This window comes from Dipodomys ordii, unplaced genomic scaffold (assembly GCF_000151885.1).
Source record: "Dipodomys ordii isolate 6190 unplaced genomic scaffold, Dord_2.0 Scaffold45, whole genome shotgun sequence".
NCBI lineage: Eukaryota > Metazoa > Chordata > Mammalia > Rodentia > Heteromyidae > Dipodomys > Dipodomys ordii.
In genome coordinates this window covers 9,415,481-9,435,463 of record NW_012267261.1, presented here as the reverse complement: position 1 = coordinate 9,435,463, position 19,983 = coordinate 9,415,481, and the positions used below count along the sequence as shown (strand labels likewise).

General features: G+C 44.6%; 1 protein-coding gene across 1 annotated transcript in view; it reads right to left on the bottom strand.

Annotated features, from left to right (window-relative positions):
• The window catches only part of LOC105987905 (integrin beta-5-like), a 75,662-nt gene that overhangs the window by 25,932 nt on the left and 29,747 nt on the right, over positions 1-19,983 (bottom strand). The window contains exon 4 of the mRNA XM_013019324.1: positions 17,535-17,703. Within this exon, the coding sequence (XP_012874778.1) occupies positions 17,535-17,703 (169 nt within the window). The remainder of the gene's footprint in view (positions 1-17,534; positions 17,704-19,983) is intronic.

Below are 19,983 nucleotides of genomic sequence, written 5' to 3'. Positions count from 1 at the left end.
ACACTTCTTCTCTGCCTTGTGTTCCTGGGGCCAATTCACTGAACACTGGAGAAAGTTTCCACAAAGTCCCAACAGTCCCCAGCCCAGACTGGGGAAGCCTGGATGTGCAGACACAAATCTCTGAGCCTGTCCTCACACAAGCTCCTGTGCCTGGATCCCTTCCTTCCCTGCTTCCTCTGCCATCCCTGTTCCTTTCAGCTACAACTCAGGGCCTGTTATTCCTCCCCCTACAACAACCTTGAGCCCACTCCAACTGCCACATCTCCTGATGTGACTGAGCTCAAGGAAGAGAATGGTTAAGTGTCAGGCATAACTCACTCCAGACACAGTTTTCAAGAGACTTGAAGCTGGAACCATCTTGCAAGGATTTGGTAGAGACTCTATTTCTGATTGACAACAAAACCCCTTTAGTGTCCAGTCCATCAGATCAACCTTGTTCTTCTTGCTTCATACTACGACTCTAATCCAGTCTATAGGCTGAGGCCCAGGTAAATACAATCTGTATTTTTCATATCCAATCACTATAGACCAAGCATTAGACAAGCCAGGCATTGGTGGCTCAAATCTGTAATCCTAACTACTTAGGAGGCTGAGATCTGAGGATTATGGTTTGAAACTAGCCTGGGTTAAGAAAGTCTGTGAGACTGTTATCTTCAATTAACCACTAGAGAACCAAAAGTGGAATTGTAGCTCAAAATAGTAAAAAGCTCTAGCCTTGAGCAAAAAAGCTCAGGGACAGTACCCAGGCCTTGAGTTCAAGACCCACGACTGATTAAAAAAAATTACACAAAAACATTCCCAGTAATTACTATTAAGAATAGGAGACACAGATACAGCGCAATAAAAACTAGGGTATGATATACCTTCTTACATATGTTGGCAATGAAAGAACTAAAAAAAGGATTTATTTACCTTCTTATTTTATTTGATGCTGATACTAGGGCTTGAACTCAGGGCCTCTCATTCTCCTTTAACTTTTTCGTTCAAGGCTAGAGCTCTACCACTTGAGCCACATCTCTATTTCTGGCTTCTTTGTTTTTTTTTGTCATTTGGCTTGAACTCTGGGCCTGGGCGCTGTCCCTGCACTCTTCAGCTCAAGGTGAATGCTCTACTACTTGAGCCACAGTGCCACTTCCAGCCTTCAGGTGGTTTGTTGAAGAGTCTCATGGACTTTCTTGCCCGGGCTGGCTTTGAACCTCAATCCTCAGATCTCAGCTTCCTCAGTAGCTAGGATTACAAGTATTAACTACCAGAGCCTGGCTCTGGCTTTTTGTTGATTAAGTGAAGAGTCTCATGGATTTGTCTGCCCAGCTGGCTTTGAACCAGGATCCTCAGATCTCAGACCCCTGAGCAGCTAGGATTACAAGCATAAGCCACCAGTACCTGGTTACAGGAAGGATTTAAACGGTGTTTGATGTGCATATTTGATACTGACTGAGGAGCTGGGTTCACAGGCCTTATAGATGAAAAGTTCTCACTCTCTTGATGGCAGGAGAGGGTATAAGGGCATCATTCTCTTGTACTCATCATCTCAGAGATGGCTATGGCAGCCTAACCAACTATGATATTTATCGCAGCTGCAGAATGGACAGAGGAAAAAAAATCAGAGCAACAAGGGAGAAAAATGGGGTTGACAAGAAGTCAATAAGGCCTGAAAACCCAGAAACCTACTGTGAGCATGGATCTTCATCTTTTAGGGAGTCAGTTTCCTAGAAAAACAACATTCACCCAATATACAACTAGTTATCTCCAACTGTATGCCAGGTTCCATGAAAGGTTAAGTATCTATAAAAAAAATTTTTTTTAGCCTGGTGCTGGTGGCTCACGCCTGTAATCCTAGTTACTCAGGAGGCTGAGATCTGAGGATCACAGCTCAAAGCCAGCCCAGGTAGGAAAGTCTGTGAGACTCTTATCTCCAATAAACCACCAGAAAAACAGAAGTGGTGCTGTGGCTCAAGCAGTAGAGTGCTCGCCTTGAGCTGAAGAGCACAGGGACAGCGCCCAGGCCCAGAGTTCAAGCCCCACGCCCGCCAAAAAAAAAATTTTTTTTTAAAGCATGAGTTAAAGAGCTCCCAGTCAAAGACAATGTTGAGGTAATGAGGTCAGGGAGGAAGTGATAGAGGACGCTGAGGCTTACACAAAACACGCATGAGGAAGATGCTCGGACGAAGTTGGAGGAAGGAAAGAACCAGTGCTCAGGGTCTGTGTCAGAGGTCTCCCCTTTGCTTTAGGTTCCTGTTTTCCTCCTAGAGAGGACACAGAAGAGGGGGAAGTTCTGGACACTGACAAATCACCGAAGAAAAAGGCATACAACAAGGTATGCACACATTAGAAATCTAGAATGAAAAACCAAGACGGTCCATACAAATAAGAAATGACAAAATTACTCATGGTGGAGCTCAACCCTAATTGAAATAATAACCTTAACCCTAACCCAGACCCTAACCAAAACCATGCCCAAACCCTAACCTTACCCCTAACCTGACTGCTAACCCAAATCCTCTAGTACCCCAATCCCTCATTCTATCCCTACCCTTAACAAAACCCTATCCCTAAACAAAATACTAACCCCTGCCCTATCCCTATTCCTAACCCAAACTGTACCTTATCCCAAACCTCTCCTATCCTAATTCTAACCCCTAAATCTATCATACCCTTAACCAAACCATACCACTAGCCCAAATAGTAACGCTACCCTAACTACTAACCAAAACCCTATTTCTAGCCTTATTCCTACACCTAACCCAAACACTAAACATAATCTTACCCTTAACCCTAACACTAACCCTAATCCTGATTTAATCCTAATCCTATACTGAATCCTAACTCTACCCATAACCCTACCCAACACACACACACACACACACACACACACACACACACGAGAGAGAGAGAGAGAGAGAGAGAGAGAGAGAGAGTATGGGTGCATAAACTAGCTACATTTTTCAACCATAATACAGCCATCTGCTAAACACTGTAGCCACTGTAGTAGAATACTAATTTCTCATTTGACCAAATGTATTAAGAAACTTAGAGAAAATCAGTGACCTAAATAAATGTGCAGAGATAACATTTTCATGAGTGGAAAGGTCAACAGTATTGAGATAACGCTTCTCTAAAGTTGATCTATAGATTTAACACATGAAAAAAATCACAGGAAAATCATTAGAAAAGCCACCTGGACAGAACATTTCAAATAGGAGGGAGGAGGCCATGAAGAGAGCAGGAAGCATGCAGGATTGCAGCTGCCGCCTAGGCAACTTCCACTCCTTGAACCCCAGACAACTGCAGACAATGAGCAGACAACTACATGTGAAAGGCTCAAAATCCTACCAGCCCCATCAAGATGGTCTGACTCCGGTTTCACTGACACTTCCTGTTTAGGCATTCCTTTTTGGCCTCCAGGCTCCAGGGCAAGAAGCGTAGATTACCATCTTATAGTTGATCAGATGCTCAGAGAAATAAAGTAACCAGCCCACCCAACAAGTAAGGGTAAGAGAAGGCAGACTGGCTGGCTAGAATGTTACCCCCAGAGCTAAACTACCCATTCACCAAGCACATAGTCATATAGGGAGAGGAAGCCGTGAGTGTACATCATAAGTGAGATAATTCAGCGGAGAGCTGGCACATGGCAGGTCCTCCACTCATGTCTGCTGGATGCAAAACCAATGTTTGTGGAATGGAAGGCTACATATGAAATGGAAAGAGCTCCACAAGTGAAGAGTGCCACAGCAGAATAGTAATCCCTGTTTTCTCTGAAGCGAGCTCTTGTTCTGCCAATGGTTGTCAACAGAGCAACAAACTTGGCCCAGAGGCTGAGCTGCTGGAAAGAGCCCAGACATGCTTATTCATTCACCCAGGCCTTCAGCTTGGAGAGCCCATGCGGTGACTTCATAGAGCTTTTACATTACACATAAATTCCCTACGGACTGCTGGAAGTGTTAGCCATTTTGAAGATTTTAAGTTCTGTATTCCGTGCTCGAACTAGGAGCAATAGTTGGAAAGGGATTTTCCCACTTTTTCTTTTTCTTTCTTTCTTTTTTTTGTGCCGGTCCTGGAGCTTGAACTCAAAGCCTGGGCTTTTCTGTTCAAGGCTAGCACTTTACACTTGAGTCACAGCTCTACTTCTGGCTTTTGGATGGTTAATTGGAGATAAAAGTCTCATGGACCATGCTGCCTGGGATAGCTTCAAACTGCAAGCCTCAGATCTCAGCTTCCTGAGTAGCCAGGATTACAAGTATAAGCCACCTATGCCTGGCTAATATTATTGTGTTTAAGACAGAGTTTTATAGCTCCAGCTGGCCTCGAACTCTGGATTGTCCTATCTTACCTTTGAGTACTGGGATTATAGATATGTGCTACCATACCTAGATTTTTTTTTCCTAAAGGAAGTAAAAATAACTCACCTACAAAACAGAACATACCTTGGAGGCCAGAGCCTATGAACTATAGAATAGATGATTCGGAGTTTAAACTTTGTCCCAACTGTGGAACCCTGAATCTGTGCCTCCCTTCTCACAGCCTGTCTTTTTCTTTGCAAAATGGCACTAAGCCCACTTTGCAGAGCTGGGACTAGGTTTTTAGACACAAGGTATTAAAAATTACTTGTCATATACAAGAAACTATAAATGGAATCTATAATCACCTTCAATGAGCAGGAAAACCTTTTATATTTTTTCTCTCCTTTTACGACTTGGTGTAGAGGCGATGCATTAGCTTAAGGAACAGGAATCCCTATGCTACAAACAGGTTAAAAGCTCTGAATTAATTAAAAACCACTGCAAGATGCTCTTACAGACTATTAAGCTAAAATTAAAAGGTCTTAACACTCTAAATGCAGGTGAAATCCATGGGCTGCTTATAGAAATGTAAGATGCCCAATACACAGGTGTAATATAGATTGCTGATACACAGACTTTAGAAAACCACTGGATAGAGGGAGGGGAATGGCGTGGTGTGACTCCATTGTAGAGCAAGCAGATGGACCTGAGTTCAGGCCCTAGTGCTGCTAGCAAAAAGAAACCATCAGGAAAGTTAATTTAAAAGTGAAACATCTAGCACAGATGTTCCTCTAAGTACAGACTCAATAGAAAAGAAGGCATACATTCGTGCAAAGGCAAGAACACGGGCATTTATAGTGGTTTTCTCAGGACAGCAGGTGAATGACTCTCTGCTCTACACTATACAATCCTAACAAATGCTACTGTATCTATGCAGTACTTCTCAGGGAAAAAAAAGGGTTGAGCACTTAACTACATAAAGGAATCTCACAATAATAGAATGAGAATGAAATAAGCCAGGCAAAAAAGATTATATATTGTGGAGAGAAAAACCTCAGCAAATACAGTCTAATGTGCAGTGACAAAAAGTAAATTTGTGGTTGCCTGGGGCAGTGGGGAAGGAGAACTACGAAGGGGAACAAGCACACTTTGGGGGATGGTTAAGGATAAAATGTTCACTCTCTTGATTGTGTTGATGGTTTCTTGAGTGTGCACATATGTGCAAATTTACCAAAGTGAGCCAATCACATACCTGTGATCCCAGCTATCAGAAGGCTGTGGCCAGAGGATCACAAGTTCAAGACCAGAGCAGCTATAAAACAATAAGACTGTCTAAAAACAATGTAATCCCTACTCATTTGATATATGTAATATATACTTACTTATCAATTATACCTTTATCAAGTTTTTATTGTGTGTTTTAAGGAAGGCTTGCTCTGCTCAGAATGTCAGTTAAATACAGAACGTTGCATGAACTTGCAGTCAGGAATGTGCTGGGAACAGCATATATAAACATTCTCTTACTTGGCAGGAGTATCTGACCACTATCCACCAACCACCATGTGTTTGGGCTCAGATGACTGGCAAGCCAGCCTCACATCTGTTTTGCCTTTGTATTCTTGGGCAAGTTATTTCATCTTTGCCAATCTCAGTTTCCTCATCTATACAAAGGAGATAATAACCACTCTGATCAAATAGGGCTATTGAGGGAAGTCAACAAAATGACACACAGGAAGCACAGAGCCCAGGAAACTAGTGCGTGCTCAGGAATGTAGTAAACATTCAGTAATTGATGTTTGTTATCTTCAGTGTTTCCACAAAGCCTCTCATGTCTATAATTCAGAAGCACAGGAGCTTATATTTCGATTATAGGATAGGGGGAACATTTATCTCCTTTAAAAATTTTATGTTGCATATATCCTCTCTATTAAAAAGTTTTAAATGAAAAAGAAAGACCTATTTATTTAGGTCTCTGAATAAAAACAACAGGTAAACAAATTTGATTTTGTTAAATATGACAAAGGCCAGCCCTCAAGACAGAAACTCACTGGCCTTAAGCAAGAAATTCAGTGTCTAGCCAAGATTGCAGTTCACTTACTTCTCTGTCTGCTGAGCAGATCTGTATCCAATTCACCTCCAGGTCTGTTTCACCTTTTGTCTTCCCAGTCCCTCAGGGGGTGACCTCATTTCATCTGTCACTCAGAGAGACAAGACCCCTCCTCACCTGTCCCTAAAATCTCTGTTACCCTGTGAGGACACCTTACAGTCAGTGTCTTCCTCCTTCCCAAACAAGCTAGCCAGTTTTCTTCCCTCTCCTCTGATCTCACTATCCCAAAGGAAGGACAGCTCCTCCCTCTCTAAGTAAAGTCCCACTCTCTGTGGAGAATGTTCCACCAGCCAGTGTCTCCCCAGTTCCTTCCCATGTGCTTAAAAATAAGTGATTGGCCCGGTTACTCTAGCCCTTCCCTTGACCCTGCTACTCCCAGACTTGGCCCTCATCTCTCCCCTTCATTTTTAAAACTAGCAGGCCGTTGCCTCTATTTCTTCCCCTGGGTTTCTTAAAATCTGACCAACTCTCTGGCACCCCCTGAAAAAGAATTAGGAACTGAAAGGGAGACCAAACCCTTCCAAGTCTAAGAAAAAACAAAAACAAAAACCGACTCTTCCTAAGAGTGCAGATGGACATGCTATGTCTGTTGATCTCCAACAGCTGGTCCCAGAGAACCTGGGCCTGAGGAGAGAGGAACCGACGGCCAGGGCACAGAAGCCTTGGTTTCTCTAGTTTGAGGACACCAGTTTCCAGCTGTGGGGAAGTTTAGTTTCCTGGAGATGGGAAGAGGCACACCACTAGCTCTGACAAGAGGAAGGTCCTTAAAGGCCCCATCCCCACTGTGTCCCTGGGTCCCCTGAGCAGCTCCCCTACCAGAATACAAAGATGGCTCTGTGGGAAGCTGGCAGGAGCCAGGGAGAGATTTTCCTAGACACCAGCTCAAAGCAAGCTTGCAAGAGTTCGTGGTCACAGAGGCCAAATCCAAAGGCAGCTAAGAGAATGGCATGATAAGAACGATAGACAGGTTGGAAAGGGATGAAGCAGGCAAAGCACCAGGGAGGTTACTGAGTAACAGGCGTGGGGGAAATAGGTAACACCTGGAGTTTGGAAGGAAGCCCAAGGAATTCTCAACTAACTTCCCTGGAGAGCAGGTTTTCTTTCTCTGGCATGCACTCGTGGTATCAGACCTGCACACTGCCTGCCCCATCAGGCATCTGTTCTGATGCTGAGTTGCCCCGTTAGCCAGTCTTCTTTTCCTTGGACTCTAAGCTACTTTTCTATGGCCATCCTTGTGCATCTCCTGGGCCAAGCAGAAGGGTTGATTCCATCTTCTGAGCTGACAGCCTCAATCAGCTGATATCTTTCTTATGGTATATCTCCTGAGATGATGTGATTTTCACACCCAGCACAATCCACTCAGCCCTGACTCTGCAGAGACAGACCCCCACTCCCACCCCATGTGGTGTGACCTACACAGAGGAAAGCCGGGCTGGGACGGTGGCCAGCAGGGCTCTCTGCCTGGGCCCCGAGCTCATGGCCTATGTCTGGCAGCTGAATCTTCCAGTGGCCTCGCAGTCATCTGGCCTGCAGGTCCCCACTTCCACTTCGTAGTACCGTGTTTACATAACAGGCAGAGTGTGGCAAGCGAAAGACGCACACTTAAGCACACCCAATGGAGAGTGCAGGGAGGGCCTGGGCACCATGTCCAGGAGGCTGTCTAGAAAACATAGTGAGCTAATGTGGGTAGCTTGCTGATCTGACTCACTGATGCAGAGATAGTGCTTACAACACCCTCCCTCCAGAAAGCTACTGGAGCAGAGTCAAAAGTTTAAAGGTCCCCCTCAGAACTGAGGAAGACAAGGCAGAAGCCAGGGAGCACATCTTACAGACAGGGATGCCAACGGCCACCCACGCTCCAGTAGCACACTGACCTATGGTTTCCATAGTTCCCTGGAAATCCTAAGAACTGTCAGTCATGGTACAAATGTGCCTAATAAGCAGAGAGGTCCTGGCTCCAGAGACAAATAGCACATACCAAGTAGTACAAGCCCTGGGATTATTTCAGCCTGTGCTACAGTTGGCAAACAGGGTCAGGAGGGTAATTGTGATGGTCCTTGGGATTAGGAGTTGATGTGTTTGGAAAATCACCCCTCCCACTTCTCTGTTCTTCTGCAACTTCAAAAGACAGCAGATGCTTGGGTACCCATAGCTCATACCTGTAATCCTAGCTATTTAAGAGGCCGAGATGTGAGGATCATGGTTCAAAGCCATCCTGGGCAAGAAAGTCTGTGAGGCTTTTGTCTCCAGTTAGCCACCAAAAAGCCAGAAGTGGAGCTATGGCACATGTGGTAGAATACCCATCTTAAGGGAAAAAGATGAAGGACAGCACCCAGGCCCTAATTTCTAGCCCCAATACCACTGCACGTGTGCACGTGCAAACACACACACACACACACACACACACACACAGAGCAGACCCTCCAATGTTAATGATAAGTTCACTTAATTTATGGACATGGGTCTAGCTTCCATCTCTGGCTCTGTCATTTCTAGCTATAAGACCATGGAAAAGTTACATAGAAACTTCCTAAGCTTATTCCTTGTCATAAGGGGACAGTACAATCACTTTCAGGGAACTAAATGAATTAAGCCTGTGTTTCTTGGCACAGAGCTCAGCCAGCCCTGTAACACATTCAACTCATAGGGAATGTTAATGACCACATCATTAACATTTAAGCCCTGCAGGGAAGCAATGAGACCAGGGTAAGCAAGGAGCACTATTAACTACCATTTCAACCACTGGCTCCTATGGACCCAGTCCTCCCAGAGGCTACACACTGCCTCCACCCTAGACTTCGTTCACTTCACACATCACTCTTTCATGTGGAGAGTGGAGGGCAGGAGCTGTGGTTACTCAACTGTGTGCCTCTCACAATACCTTACTGGGGTAATGGGAATCTTGTGCACAATAAGGTCTCAATAACTTTCAACTCTAACAATAAAACATTATGTTAAGCCCTTTGAGAGAGAACAGGTATTGGGGGAAGGTAAAGGGGCTAACCTAAGCAGCTAATGGCAGATCCCACATCAAAATCTGAGGTTGGGCTGGGCATCAGTGGCTCACACCTGCAATCCTAGCTACTCAGGAGGCTGAGATCTGAAGATTGAGGTTCCAAGCCAGCCAGACCAGGAATATCTATGAGACTCTTATCTCTAACCACCAGAAAACCAGAAGTGGAGCTGTGGCCCAAAGTGGTAGCGTGCTAGCCTTGAGAACAAAAGTTCAGGGACAATGTCCAGGCCCTAAGTTCAAGCCCTACAACTCACAAAAATAAAATAAAATTTAAAAAAAATCTGAGCTTGGGGGAACCAATGAGACTTAATTCCAACACAGCATACAAGGGAAACCAAGGTTAGACTCTGAGATCGGCTTCCTGCATTATGATGACATTCAAGCCTGTTTTCATCACTTTATGCCAATAAACATGTTCACATTAATAGTTTGTTTTTTCCTGTCTCTACCCATACTTTGAAAAAAAATCTGCTCTGTGGTTAAACTTAATGAGGCCAAAAATGTAGGACTTCTTTGCTTGGGAAAAGAAATTTCATTCTGTGACTCAGGGTATGAATGCATTCTCAAGCTTAAACTCAAGACATTTCTAGTGTGACCTCTGTCCATTCTTGTGTGAGCAGGGTCCAATCTGAACTGAAGATAATTGCCAGAATGTGAAGACAAGCACCAGTGGCTCACACCTGTAATCCTAGCTAATCAGGAGGCTGAGACCTGAGGATCACAGTTTGGCACCAGCCTCGGCAAGAAAGTCTGTGAAACTCTTAGCTCCAATTAACCACAAAAAGCCAGAAATGGAGCTGTGGCTCAAATGGTCTAGCACCATCCTTGAGAAAAAGCTAAGGGGCAGCATCTAAACCCTGAGTTCAAGCCCAGCATACAAAAAAGCCATATGAATTTTCTATCTAGGGGGGCTAAGGATATAGCACAGAGACAGAGTCCCTTCCTAGCATGGGCAAGGCTCTGGGTTTGGGTCCTAGCACTGCAGAAGGAAGGAGAAAAGAATGGAAGAAAGAAGGGAGGAAAGGAAAAGGAAGGAAGGGAGAAAGGGAAGGAAGGAGGGAGGGGTCCATTTTATAGAAGAAAAACACCAATAGGTAAATATCATATGCTATTAACAGTCAAATGTCAATAATTTTATATGGGTCAACGTAATGTTTACAAATAGGTTGCTTTATCTACCTCCTACAACCCCAAGGACAGGCACTTTTTCTCATTTTTTTTTTACTTTGCTTCACCATTCTTGCCACTGAGATGAAACCTAGAAACAGCATGTGGGGTTTGAAGTCAAAGGATATACTTGAAACTCCTTAGACACAGAGGCAGCGAGGTATGATGGGAGAGTGTACAGTGTATAGTATGAGGCCCTGGGAGCTCCTGAACTTCAGAAGCACAAAGGCATTTGTTTGTTCACCAGATGCTTAATGCAGACCAGTTGTGTGCCAGGTAGGAAGCTTCGTGCTGAGGACTCAGAAAAGAGACATAGTCCTTGCCTTTTGGGGATTTTACTATCTCCATGGGGAAGAACACAAATAAAAATAACATCATACCTAGGGTAGACATGACCAAGGACCTGTCCCTGGGGACCTGGACCTAGTCTAGATGCTCAGTCAGGGAGGTTTCTTGACACAATTAAGTGGAGATCTGCACATGGAGGCAGAGGTTAGATTGTGGGGGAGGGGGGAGGTAATCGCAGAATTGGAGGAAGAAGGGAGGGATAAAAATCTAATCACCGTGGGCTTTCAGAGTAGGGGAACCACCCTGTACACAGTGTGACACATGCAGTTATACATTTGCTAAAATCTACAGGATGGATACCAGCCACCAAGGTCGATGAACCCTAAAGTAAATGACAGACTCCGGTTGACCAACACTGCTCATTGACTGGAACCAATATCCCATACTGGTGAGGGAGGCTGATGGTACAGGAGAATCAGACCAGGAAAGGCTAGAGACTGCTCTAAACTAAATAAATAAATTCTATTGGGAAGAGGAAGAAGAACAGGAGGAGGAGGAGGCAGGAAAGTAGGACTACAAGGGAGGAAACAACATGTGCAAAGGACCTGGCAGGAGTCAGGGCAGCTGACCAGAGGTCATTCAAGTCTGAACGCAGAGGACACTGGGTGGAGACTGAGAGATGGCCTTTCCCCAGGCCTAACTCTTCACTGCCATGGCAGTGAGTGAAGCTGTCTGCCTGTGCAGATGTCTCCCAGGGCAGAAGCAAGGCTGGGAGCAGTTGGTTTACCTACACGGTTAAAGGATACATACTCTCACCATGCCTAGCTGACAACACCGAGGAGGAATCCAGCCAGTTCCTGACCCTACCTGAGGATAGGCAGCTAGCTGTTGGCAAGGCAGTGAAGCCCGCAGCATAGAGAACCGCTGGGTCACAGATTAGAGATGTCACCTTAGAGACAAAGCTGGTGGAATAATTCAAAAGCACCTGTTACCACTGCCATCTGTAACACAGAGAGCCAAGGAAAACCATCATTAGACAGTGGAGAACACAGGTGAAACTCTGCACACCTGACCTGCAAGCACCTCCTCAGGAAATCCAACATTTCAATGGTATTTTGCAGAGACTCTGCAGCAAAGGAAGGGCAAGTGAATCAGGGATGAGATTGCCCATAGAAGCAACAAGAGCTGGCCAGAACAGATAGCATGTGGAGGAGTCTCTCCAAGCACGCCAAGGCCCTAGATGTGTGTGCTGTGGGGGAAAAGAGGGCAATTTCCTACAGCCCTTCATGCATACTTGAAAAAAATTACGCACATCTAAAGTCTAGTAGGAACCAGACAACAAGTCCAAAGATACCAAATCAACACTGTGGAAAGTGTGAGCGGCAGGGTACAGAAAGGAAACCCTTCACAGCCAGCTGGGCCTTACTGTTAGGAGGGCCAGAAAAGGATGATCACTGAGCAGCGGTAGCTGAGATCTGAGGATCAAGGTTGGAAGCCAAGCTGTGCAGAAAAGTCTGTTAAGACTTATCTCCAATTAAAACCATCAAAAAGCCAGAAAAAGAGCTACGTGGTTCAAGTGGTAGAGTGCCAGCCTTGAGTTCAAAAGCTAAGGGACAGTGCCTAAGCCCCAAGTTGAAGCCCAAGTAGTGGCTTATGCATGCATGCATGGAAAGGGTCGAGTTGCTATAATTTAAGTCCTTTGTAGAAAGCAGTGTTAATCAGCATGGGTGAAGGGCACCCAGGGATCACCCTTGCCTCCAGCTCCACCCTCTGCCTTTTCCCAATGAGCATGTGTAGGTGGGAAAGCCCACCAGCATCCACAGAGCTGGTAGGCAGCAGCAGAATTGGAGCTCAGGGCAGGACAAAAGGACTCTAAACCCGGTGTCCTTGCTCTACACTGTACCACTGCTACTTCCCAATGTACCTGGTCCCTGGGACCAGAAAGAGAATGGGCTTTCAAGTGAACCAGATTGAGTCAAGTGAGCAGAGCAATTACTTTAATTTCTTGAGGCCCACATAACTTGTTTTCCTGCACAGAGTGGTCCCATCAGCCTCAGGAGATGTGGTCTCTATTTTAGACTAGGATCTTCTTACCAGCAAAGGAATACAGGACTCCATCCACATTAAAAAAAAATGTTTTCATTCAAGCAAAGCAACTTCATTTGCTTTAAGATTTGTTCATCTATTTCTGAGAGGACAGAAATGATGCAGAAACTTAACGCTCAATGCGAAGTTGGAGAATCAAAACTAAAATGTTAAAATGGAAAGAATATCTAAAGACTATGAGGGCTAAATGCTGGTGTGTGAGAGGCTGGGCAAACCAAGCAATGTGCTGGGCTGCACAGATCTGATGGGACAAAGCAGCCCGTAGAGATTTTATGTTCCTAACCTCAAACTCATGACAACAGCTAGGTGGTGACTGGCAGCTTGGAACCCAAAGTCCCTTGGCTCCTCCCCCTACCCCCCCCACCCCTAGTCCTCTGGAAGCCCAAGGTACTTCCTTGAAAGACTAGAAAAGCAGCCTCAGTTCCAGCCAGTATATATATCACACCTCACCTGTGCAATCTCAGAACAAACAACTGAGAGTCAACTTCTAAAAGTCCTATGGGAACAATAAAACTAGGAATGGGAAAAGCCATTATTCTGACCAAGACAAAGTATAAACAAGGCCCAACCATGGGCTTCTGGGTAGAGACATGAGGGGTAATGGCATTCATCTCCAAACTTGTTGGGAATAGGGCACTACCAAAAGTACCTGCCTGGGTGAGAATGTCTCCTTTAGCTATAGATGCTGCCAAACTGCTTTCTCACAGCAATGAGGGCAGCTGGGGGGAAATAAAGCAACTCAAAACCACCACTCATTTTATTTATACAAAATAAAATCCTAAATAGAAACAGGTAGATTCCGTTTTGCAAAGAACAGCTTTCCAAGAAACACAGAGCAGGCTATAGAGACAGGAGTTAAGTCAGTCACGTGAATGGCTGGTTTCAGATTGAGAAGTCACACAAATCAATAACCTATAGTCCAACCCAGGGGAAGTAGAGTGAGAACAAAATCAGTGCAAACAGCTCCTCATGGCACTGTGAGCTCAGCTCTAGCTCCACGGGGCCAGGGCCAGAGGAAGCAGAGCAGGCAGCACTGTGGCGGGCACTGTCTAAGCAACTCCAGCCTTAGAAAATACCCAGCCAGTACTGGAGATTGAAGGCCTTTCCCCCCCTGTTACACCAGTTTGCAGCACTAAGGTGGAGGGCCTGTAATCTGGGCAGTCAGGGGTAGGCAGAAAACTCATTAAACAAAGTAAGCAATGCTTCAGTGCAAATGACATTTGAGGGGTAATCATTAAGGATGAACACGAGGTTTAATTTCACTATTCTTCCCACTTTATTAAATGCTTCATAATTTAAAAAATCATAATGTTCATAATGGAAATGTAGCCAAATTAAAAAGATTTAAGTAACTTATAATTCTATCTCCTAAGAAAACTGCTTTAGTCTAGTGCTGGGACTTGAACTCAGGGCCTTGTGTTTTTATTTAGGTTTTATCTCAAAGTTGGCATTATACCACTTAAGCCACATCCCCACTTCCTACATTTTGGTAATTAATCAAAGATTAGAGTCTAATAGACTTTCTTGTCTGGGCTTGAGCCTCGGATCCCAGTCTCCACAGTAGGTAGGATTACAGGTGTGAGCCACAGCCTCCCTGCTTTAAATATGTTCCATATTTTTTTCTTTCTTTTATTTGCTAAACAGGATCATCCTGTCCATACTGTTTTATAAACTTGCTTTCCACATTCCGGCCTTAATTTGTCTCAAGTTATTATTCAAGTCATTAGCTCTAATGGCATGGTTGTCCCAGTCTGTTACAAAAAGATAGTCCCTGACAAATTCCCAATTTTTTGCTAGCATAATTAAGGCTTGTGTGGACCAGGAAAGATGACATTTATTATAAACAAATGGTTCCAAGTGACTTAGAAATGATTCCTATGTAAATATAGTGTGTAGTAGCACAAAGGAAAAGGAAAGGAGAAAAATGAAGCTGGTCGCTAGCAGACCGCATGATTCAAAGCCATCATTAACTTTCCATGCATTCCTGGTGACAAAGACCTCAGTAGAAACTTCAAATGGTATAAATCTGAAATCCACACACTCATAAAATGTTTCTCAGTCAACAATAATTTACCAGTTTCTGGCAATGAGTTGGAGAAATCCGTTAAAATCCCCTGAAATATACAATTTCAAAGGGTAGGATACTCCATCCATCTGAGATAGTATAGGGAGATTTTTCAGGCATGAGAGTGGACCCATCAGTCCACTAGATCACTATGGCCCAAGCAATCAAGTTGTTCCAATTAATCTAGTAGAAGTAATGTAGTAGGACATGCTTAGGCTTCTAACTAGGTTCCCTTTCCCGACCCAAGAAGCCTTTATTTAAAGATGGCTTCCTCCCCCCAAAGAAGAAAAATATGTAAAATTCTCCAGGTAGGTAGATGAGAGGAATCTTACATTTTCTGAACTATTTTCTGCCAGGCCAACATGTAGATATTGGCTAGATGTCTGTGAAGACATCACCTCCTAGGATCTAAATGCCAGTAAAAATATCTAAGATGCCAGGTGTCAGTGACTCATGCCTGTAATCCTAGCTACTCAAAAGGGTGAGATCTGAGGATCGTGGTTCAAAGCCAGCCCAGGCAGAAAGTCTGTGAGGCTTTCATCTAAACCACTCAGAAAAGGCAGGAAGTGCTCTGTGCCTCAAGTGGTAGAGTGCTAGCCTTGAGCAAAAGAAGTTCATGGACAGTGCCCAGGCCCAGAGTTCGAGTCTCAGGACTGGCAAAAATAGAATCAAATATTCTTTCTGGAATACATCTGTAAGCTATTTTGTGACACAGTTAAGAAGCTCAGAGATAAACACATTCTAGCTGTGTTCCATCTGGCATTCAGACTGCTAAAAAAAACACAGACATGTGAACCAAACCATGTGTTTCTGGCCAGCAGCCACCCTGGATGGAGAGCCACCGGGATTCCCACTCCAGGAGGGACAAGACTCAGTGATGGCAGGATGGAGGGACGTCAGAGGACCGCAAGGGCATATGCTGCTTCCTCTGTCTTTTCCTTTCCCTTCCCCATCTCTGACTACCATGTGGGGTTTCTTATTTCAGAAAGGACATTGTAGCTCCCTTCTCATACATATCTAGGATGCATGTATAATGCACTGAACACAAACTTGCTGAGCTCAGAAACTATGGTAGTGCATACAATTCAGAGCTGTTCACTGAGCATTTCTGTAGCAGCCACCATGTGCAACCTCTGCAATAGGTTCTCACCTCTTTCCTGCCCTCCCAAACAGAAGCATTCCTAACCACCTCACTGAACTTGCCTGGATTTTCAAGAAAGCATTACCATTTATACATAAAACATGATGAGTTTGTGGAAAATGCTAAGTATATGCACTAGAAAGATTGCAAAATTGAAAAATATGTGTTGCTATCAGGAACTTGAATGGTTTGTTTTTTTTTTTGTCTGTTTTTCTGTTTTTTTTGATCCGGTCATGGAGCCTGAACTCTGGGCCTGGGCACTGTCCCTCAGCTCTTCAGCTCAAGGCTAGCACTCTGCCACTTGAGCCACAGCGCCACTTCCAGCTTTTTTTCTTTTTGCTTATGTGGTATTGAGGAATCGAACCAGGGCCTCTGGCACGCAAGGCATGCACTCTACCACTAAGCCACCTTCCCAGCCCCTTGAATGGTTATTTTTATGTTTTGTTGTCAATTGCTTTGTTTTGACAGTAGTGTGTGTGTGTGTGTGTGTGTGTGTGTGTGTGTGTGTGTGTGTGTGTGTGTGTGTGTGTGTGTGTGTACACACACCAGTCCTGGGACTTGAATTCTTGAATTCAGGGCCTGAGTGCTTTCCCCAAGCTTTCTTTTCACTCAATGCTGGCACTCTACCACTTAAGTCACAGCTCCACTTCTAGCTTTTTGGTGGCTAAATTAGGAGTCTCATGAACTTTTCTGCTGGGCTGGCTTTGAACCACAATTCTCAGATCTCATCCTCCTGAATAGCTAGGATTACAGGCACAAACCACTAGCACCCAGAGAAAATTATTTTAAGGGTAAGTCAATAGCAATATTGCATTTATACATTTCTTTAATCAGAATCTTTTTTTAAAAAAGTATGAGTTCATTTCCTCCGGATTTATGTGTTATAAAGAAACAGAAGAAAACAAATCAGAGGGGTCACACAATTCCATTTTTTCACCTGGGATCCCCAATAGGACAATATTGAAAGTCTAACAAAATTAGGCCAGAAAATTCTATGTGATTCTATGTCTATGGCTTGACTTTTACACTGCTTTTCTCCTGGAAAAAAAAAAAGCAAAAAAGCAAAAAAGTCAAGTGTGTAAGCATAGAACAGCCAATCTCTGGCAAAGACACGTGTCCCCTGAACAACCTCATCCTGACACAGAGGGCACATGCCTGCTCAAGCCAAGCCTAAGCTCCAGCTGGCCTGAAAGCTGGACATCTCCCCAGGTGGCCACAAAGCTTACATTTGGATGCCAGAGTGGACCACAGCCACATGCTGAGGTAGTTCATCATCTGTCACCTCCTACAGGAAATGCCACACCCACACAGAGACTCTCTACCTTGACCTCCTGTAAAGACCCAGGACCAGGAAGAACAGTTACCTTGCAGACAGCGGCCTGGAGGATTGCATCAAAGCCCCCCTCGGGCGCATCGCGGTTCCTGGACACCCTCTGTTTCCGAACTTCCTCATTGAAGCTGTCCACTCTGTCTGTGAGAGGTAGCAGATGGCGGAACCCAAAGGATGGGACGCAGTTTGGAAATAACTTGTAACTAGCAAGAAAGAAGAAGAGAGTCACTTTCCTATACTATCTCTAGATCCTTTATTGTATTTTTTTACTTTTTGCTGGTCCCCCAGGACCAGGCCCAGAACTCGGGGACTAGACACTGTTCCTGAGGTGTTTTTTGTTTGTTTTTGTTTGTTTATTGTTTTTTTGCTCAAGACTAGCACTCTACCACTTGAATTACAGCTCCAATTCCAGCTTTTTGGTGGTTAATTGGAGATAGGAGTCTCACGGACTTTCCTGTCCAGGCTGGCTTTGAATCACAATCCTTTGATCTCAGCCTTCTGAGTAGCTAGGATTATAGACGTGAGCCACTGATGCCCAGCTTGTCTCTACATCCTTATGCAAGTATCCGGGGGAGTATGAGTGTTGTGGGGGGCACCAGAATTTACCCAGCATCCAGAATTTACCACCTGCCCTGGGACAGATAAATAACCTATATATAAAGATATATAAAGATAAATAACCTAAACATTAACCTCCAATCCTAATGGTGAGCACATTGCATATATCACAGAAATGCCTGGTGTGGATAAATGGGTATAAGGAAGTAGGCATTATAATAGACTCCTCTGGATAGAGGAAGACCTGGTGACAGCTTTGAAAGATTAGTGAGACCAATGGTATGGAGAAGTTGGCAATGTCTATGGTGGGCAATGTGAGCAGACTTGCTCTAGGAATTGAGCCTCTCCTATTAACATGACAAATGATGCCACCACCTTTTTTATGTTTCTTATGCTCACCAACAAGACATAGCAGCACATGAACCAGAATGAAAATATTCATTCTGCTTCACTAGTTTATACAGATTAACTGCCCCTTTTAATGTGTCTGTGGCAGTACTAGGGTTTGAACTCAGGGTCTGAGCTCTGTCCCTTAGCTATTTTGCTCAAGGCTGGTGCTCTACCACTTGAGCACCACTTGTAGCTTTTGCCTGGTTAACTGAAAATAAAAATCTCACAGACTGGTCTGGAAAGGTGGCTCAGTTGTAGAGCACTTGCCTTACATGCCTGAGGCCCTGGGTTCGATTCCTCAGCACCACATAAGCAAAAGAAAAAAGCCGGAAGTGGTGCTGGGGCTCAAGTGGTAGAGCGCTAGCCTTGAGCTGAAGAGCTGAGGGACAGCACTCAGGCCCAGAGTTCAGGTCCCAGGACTGGACCAAAAAAAAAAAAATCTCACAGACTTTCCTGCCTCGGCTGGCTTTGAGCCACAATCCTCAGATCTCAACTTACTAAGTAGCTGAGATTACAGGCATGAGCCACCAGAAGACAGTTAAACCATTCTTTTACATGCCATAGATATCATTTAGTAACTAAGCATTAGTAAATAGGAAATGGTATCTGAAACTTAGAAAGAAGGAAGTACTACATGTCAACAGCAGATTACTTTCAGGCCTTTTTCCTATAATATTAAACAAGTTCCTCTTTTTAGTCTTCTGTGGAGACCACAGGAGGCTCTATTCCTGGAGGAAGTTAGTTCCTAACAACAGTTCTAGGAGCTTCAGCTTGCTCAATAGCTATGAAATAGGCAGAAAGGCTTTGTTAGAAGAAAGCTTATTGTTTGGTTGATCTTTACAAAGAGTCAAGATTTAGTTTATTGGTTATCTCTATTTTCTATTTTGTCTCACTTATTTATAGATGGGTGCAGAAGGGATAGGAGGAGAAAGAAGAATATGGCAGCCAGAGAAGAGCACATGAGAGCCTGTCGCAGGAGATTAAGCAGGGCTGGTGGGTCTGCAGACAGAGGGCAAGGGATGAGGACAGGCAAGAGGAAGAGTGGCAGGAACCTGGCCCAGAGAGACAGGGTCTTCATCCCTATAAAGGATGTAATGAGAAGTAAGCAGCATCAGAGAAGCCCTGGAGAAGGAAAGCCTTTGTAATCTGCCTGTGCCTGGGAAGAGCAACAGGCTTAGCAACTGCTAGAGAAGCCACAACTAGCCCGGCCAGGGCAGGTTTGGGCAGGCTCCCTTCCTCTGTGAAAAGCCAATCTTTGCCAATCCCAGCTCCATCCACTACAGTCACAATACCACACCAGAGCCTTCACAACAAGCCACCACCTCTTCCCAGTAGACAGGCAACAGCAACTACACCTTACCTGTCTGCCTCTCCTCTGTGTCTCACTTCTCCACAGATTCACAAATACCCTATGCTTGGACACAGCAGATTCTTTCTGAATGCGTAACTCTGGGTCATAAAGAGCACAGTGGTAGAAATTACATTCTCTCTGAAAGAACAGGCTGAGGCTCCATCCACAGCGCGCGCGCGCGCGC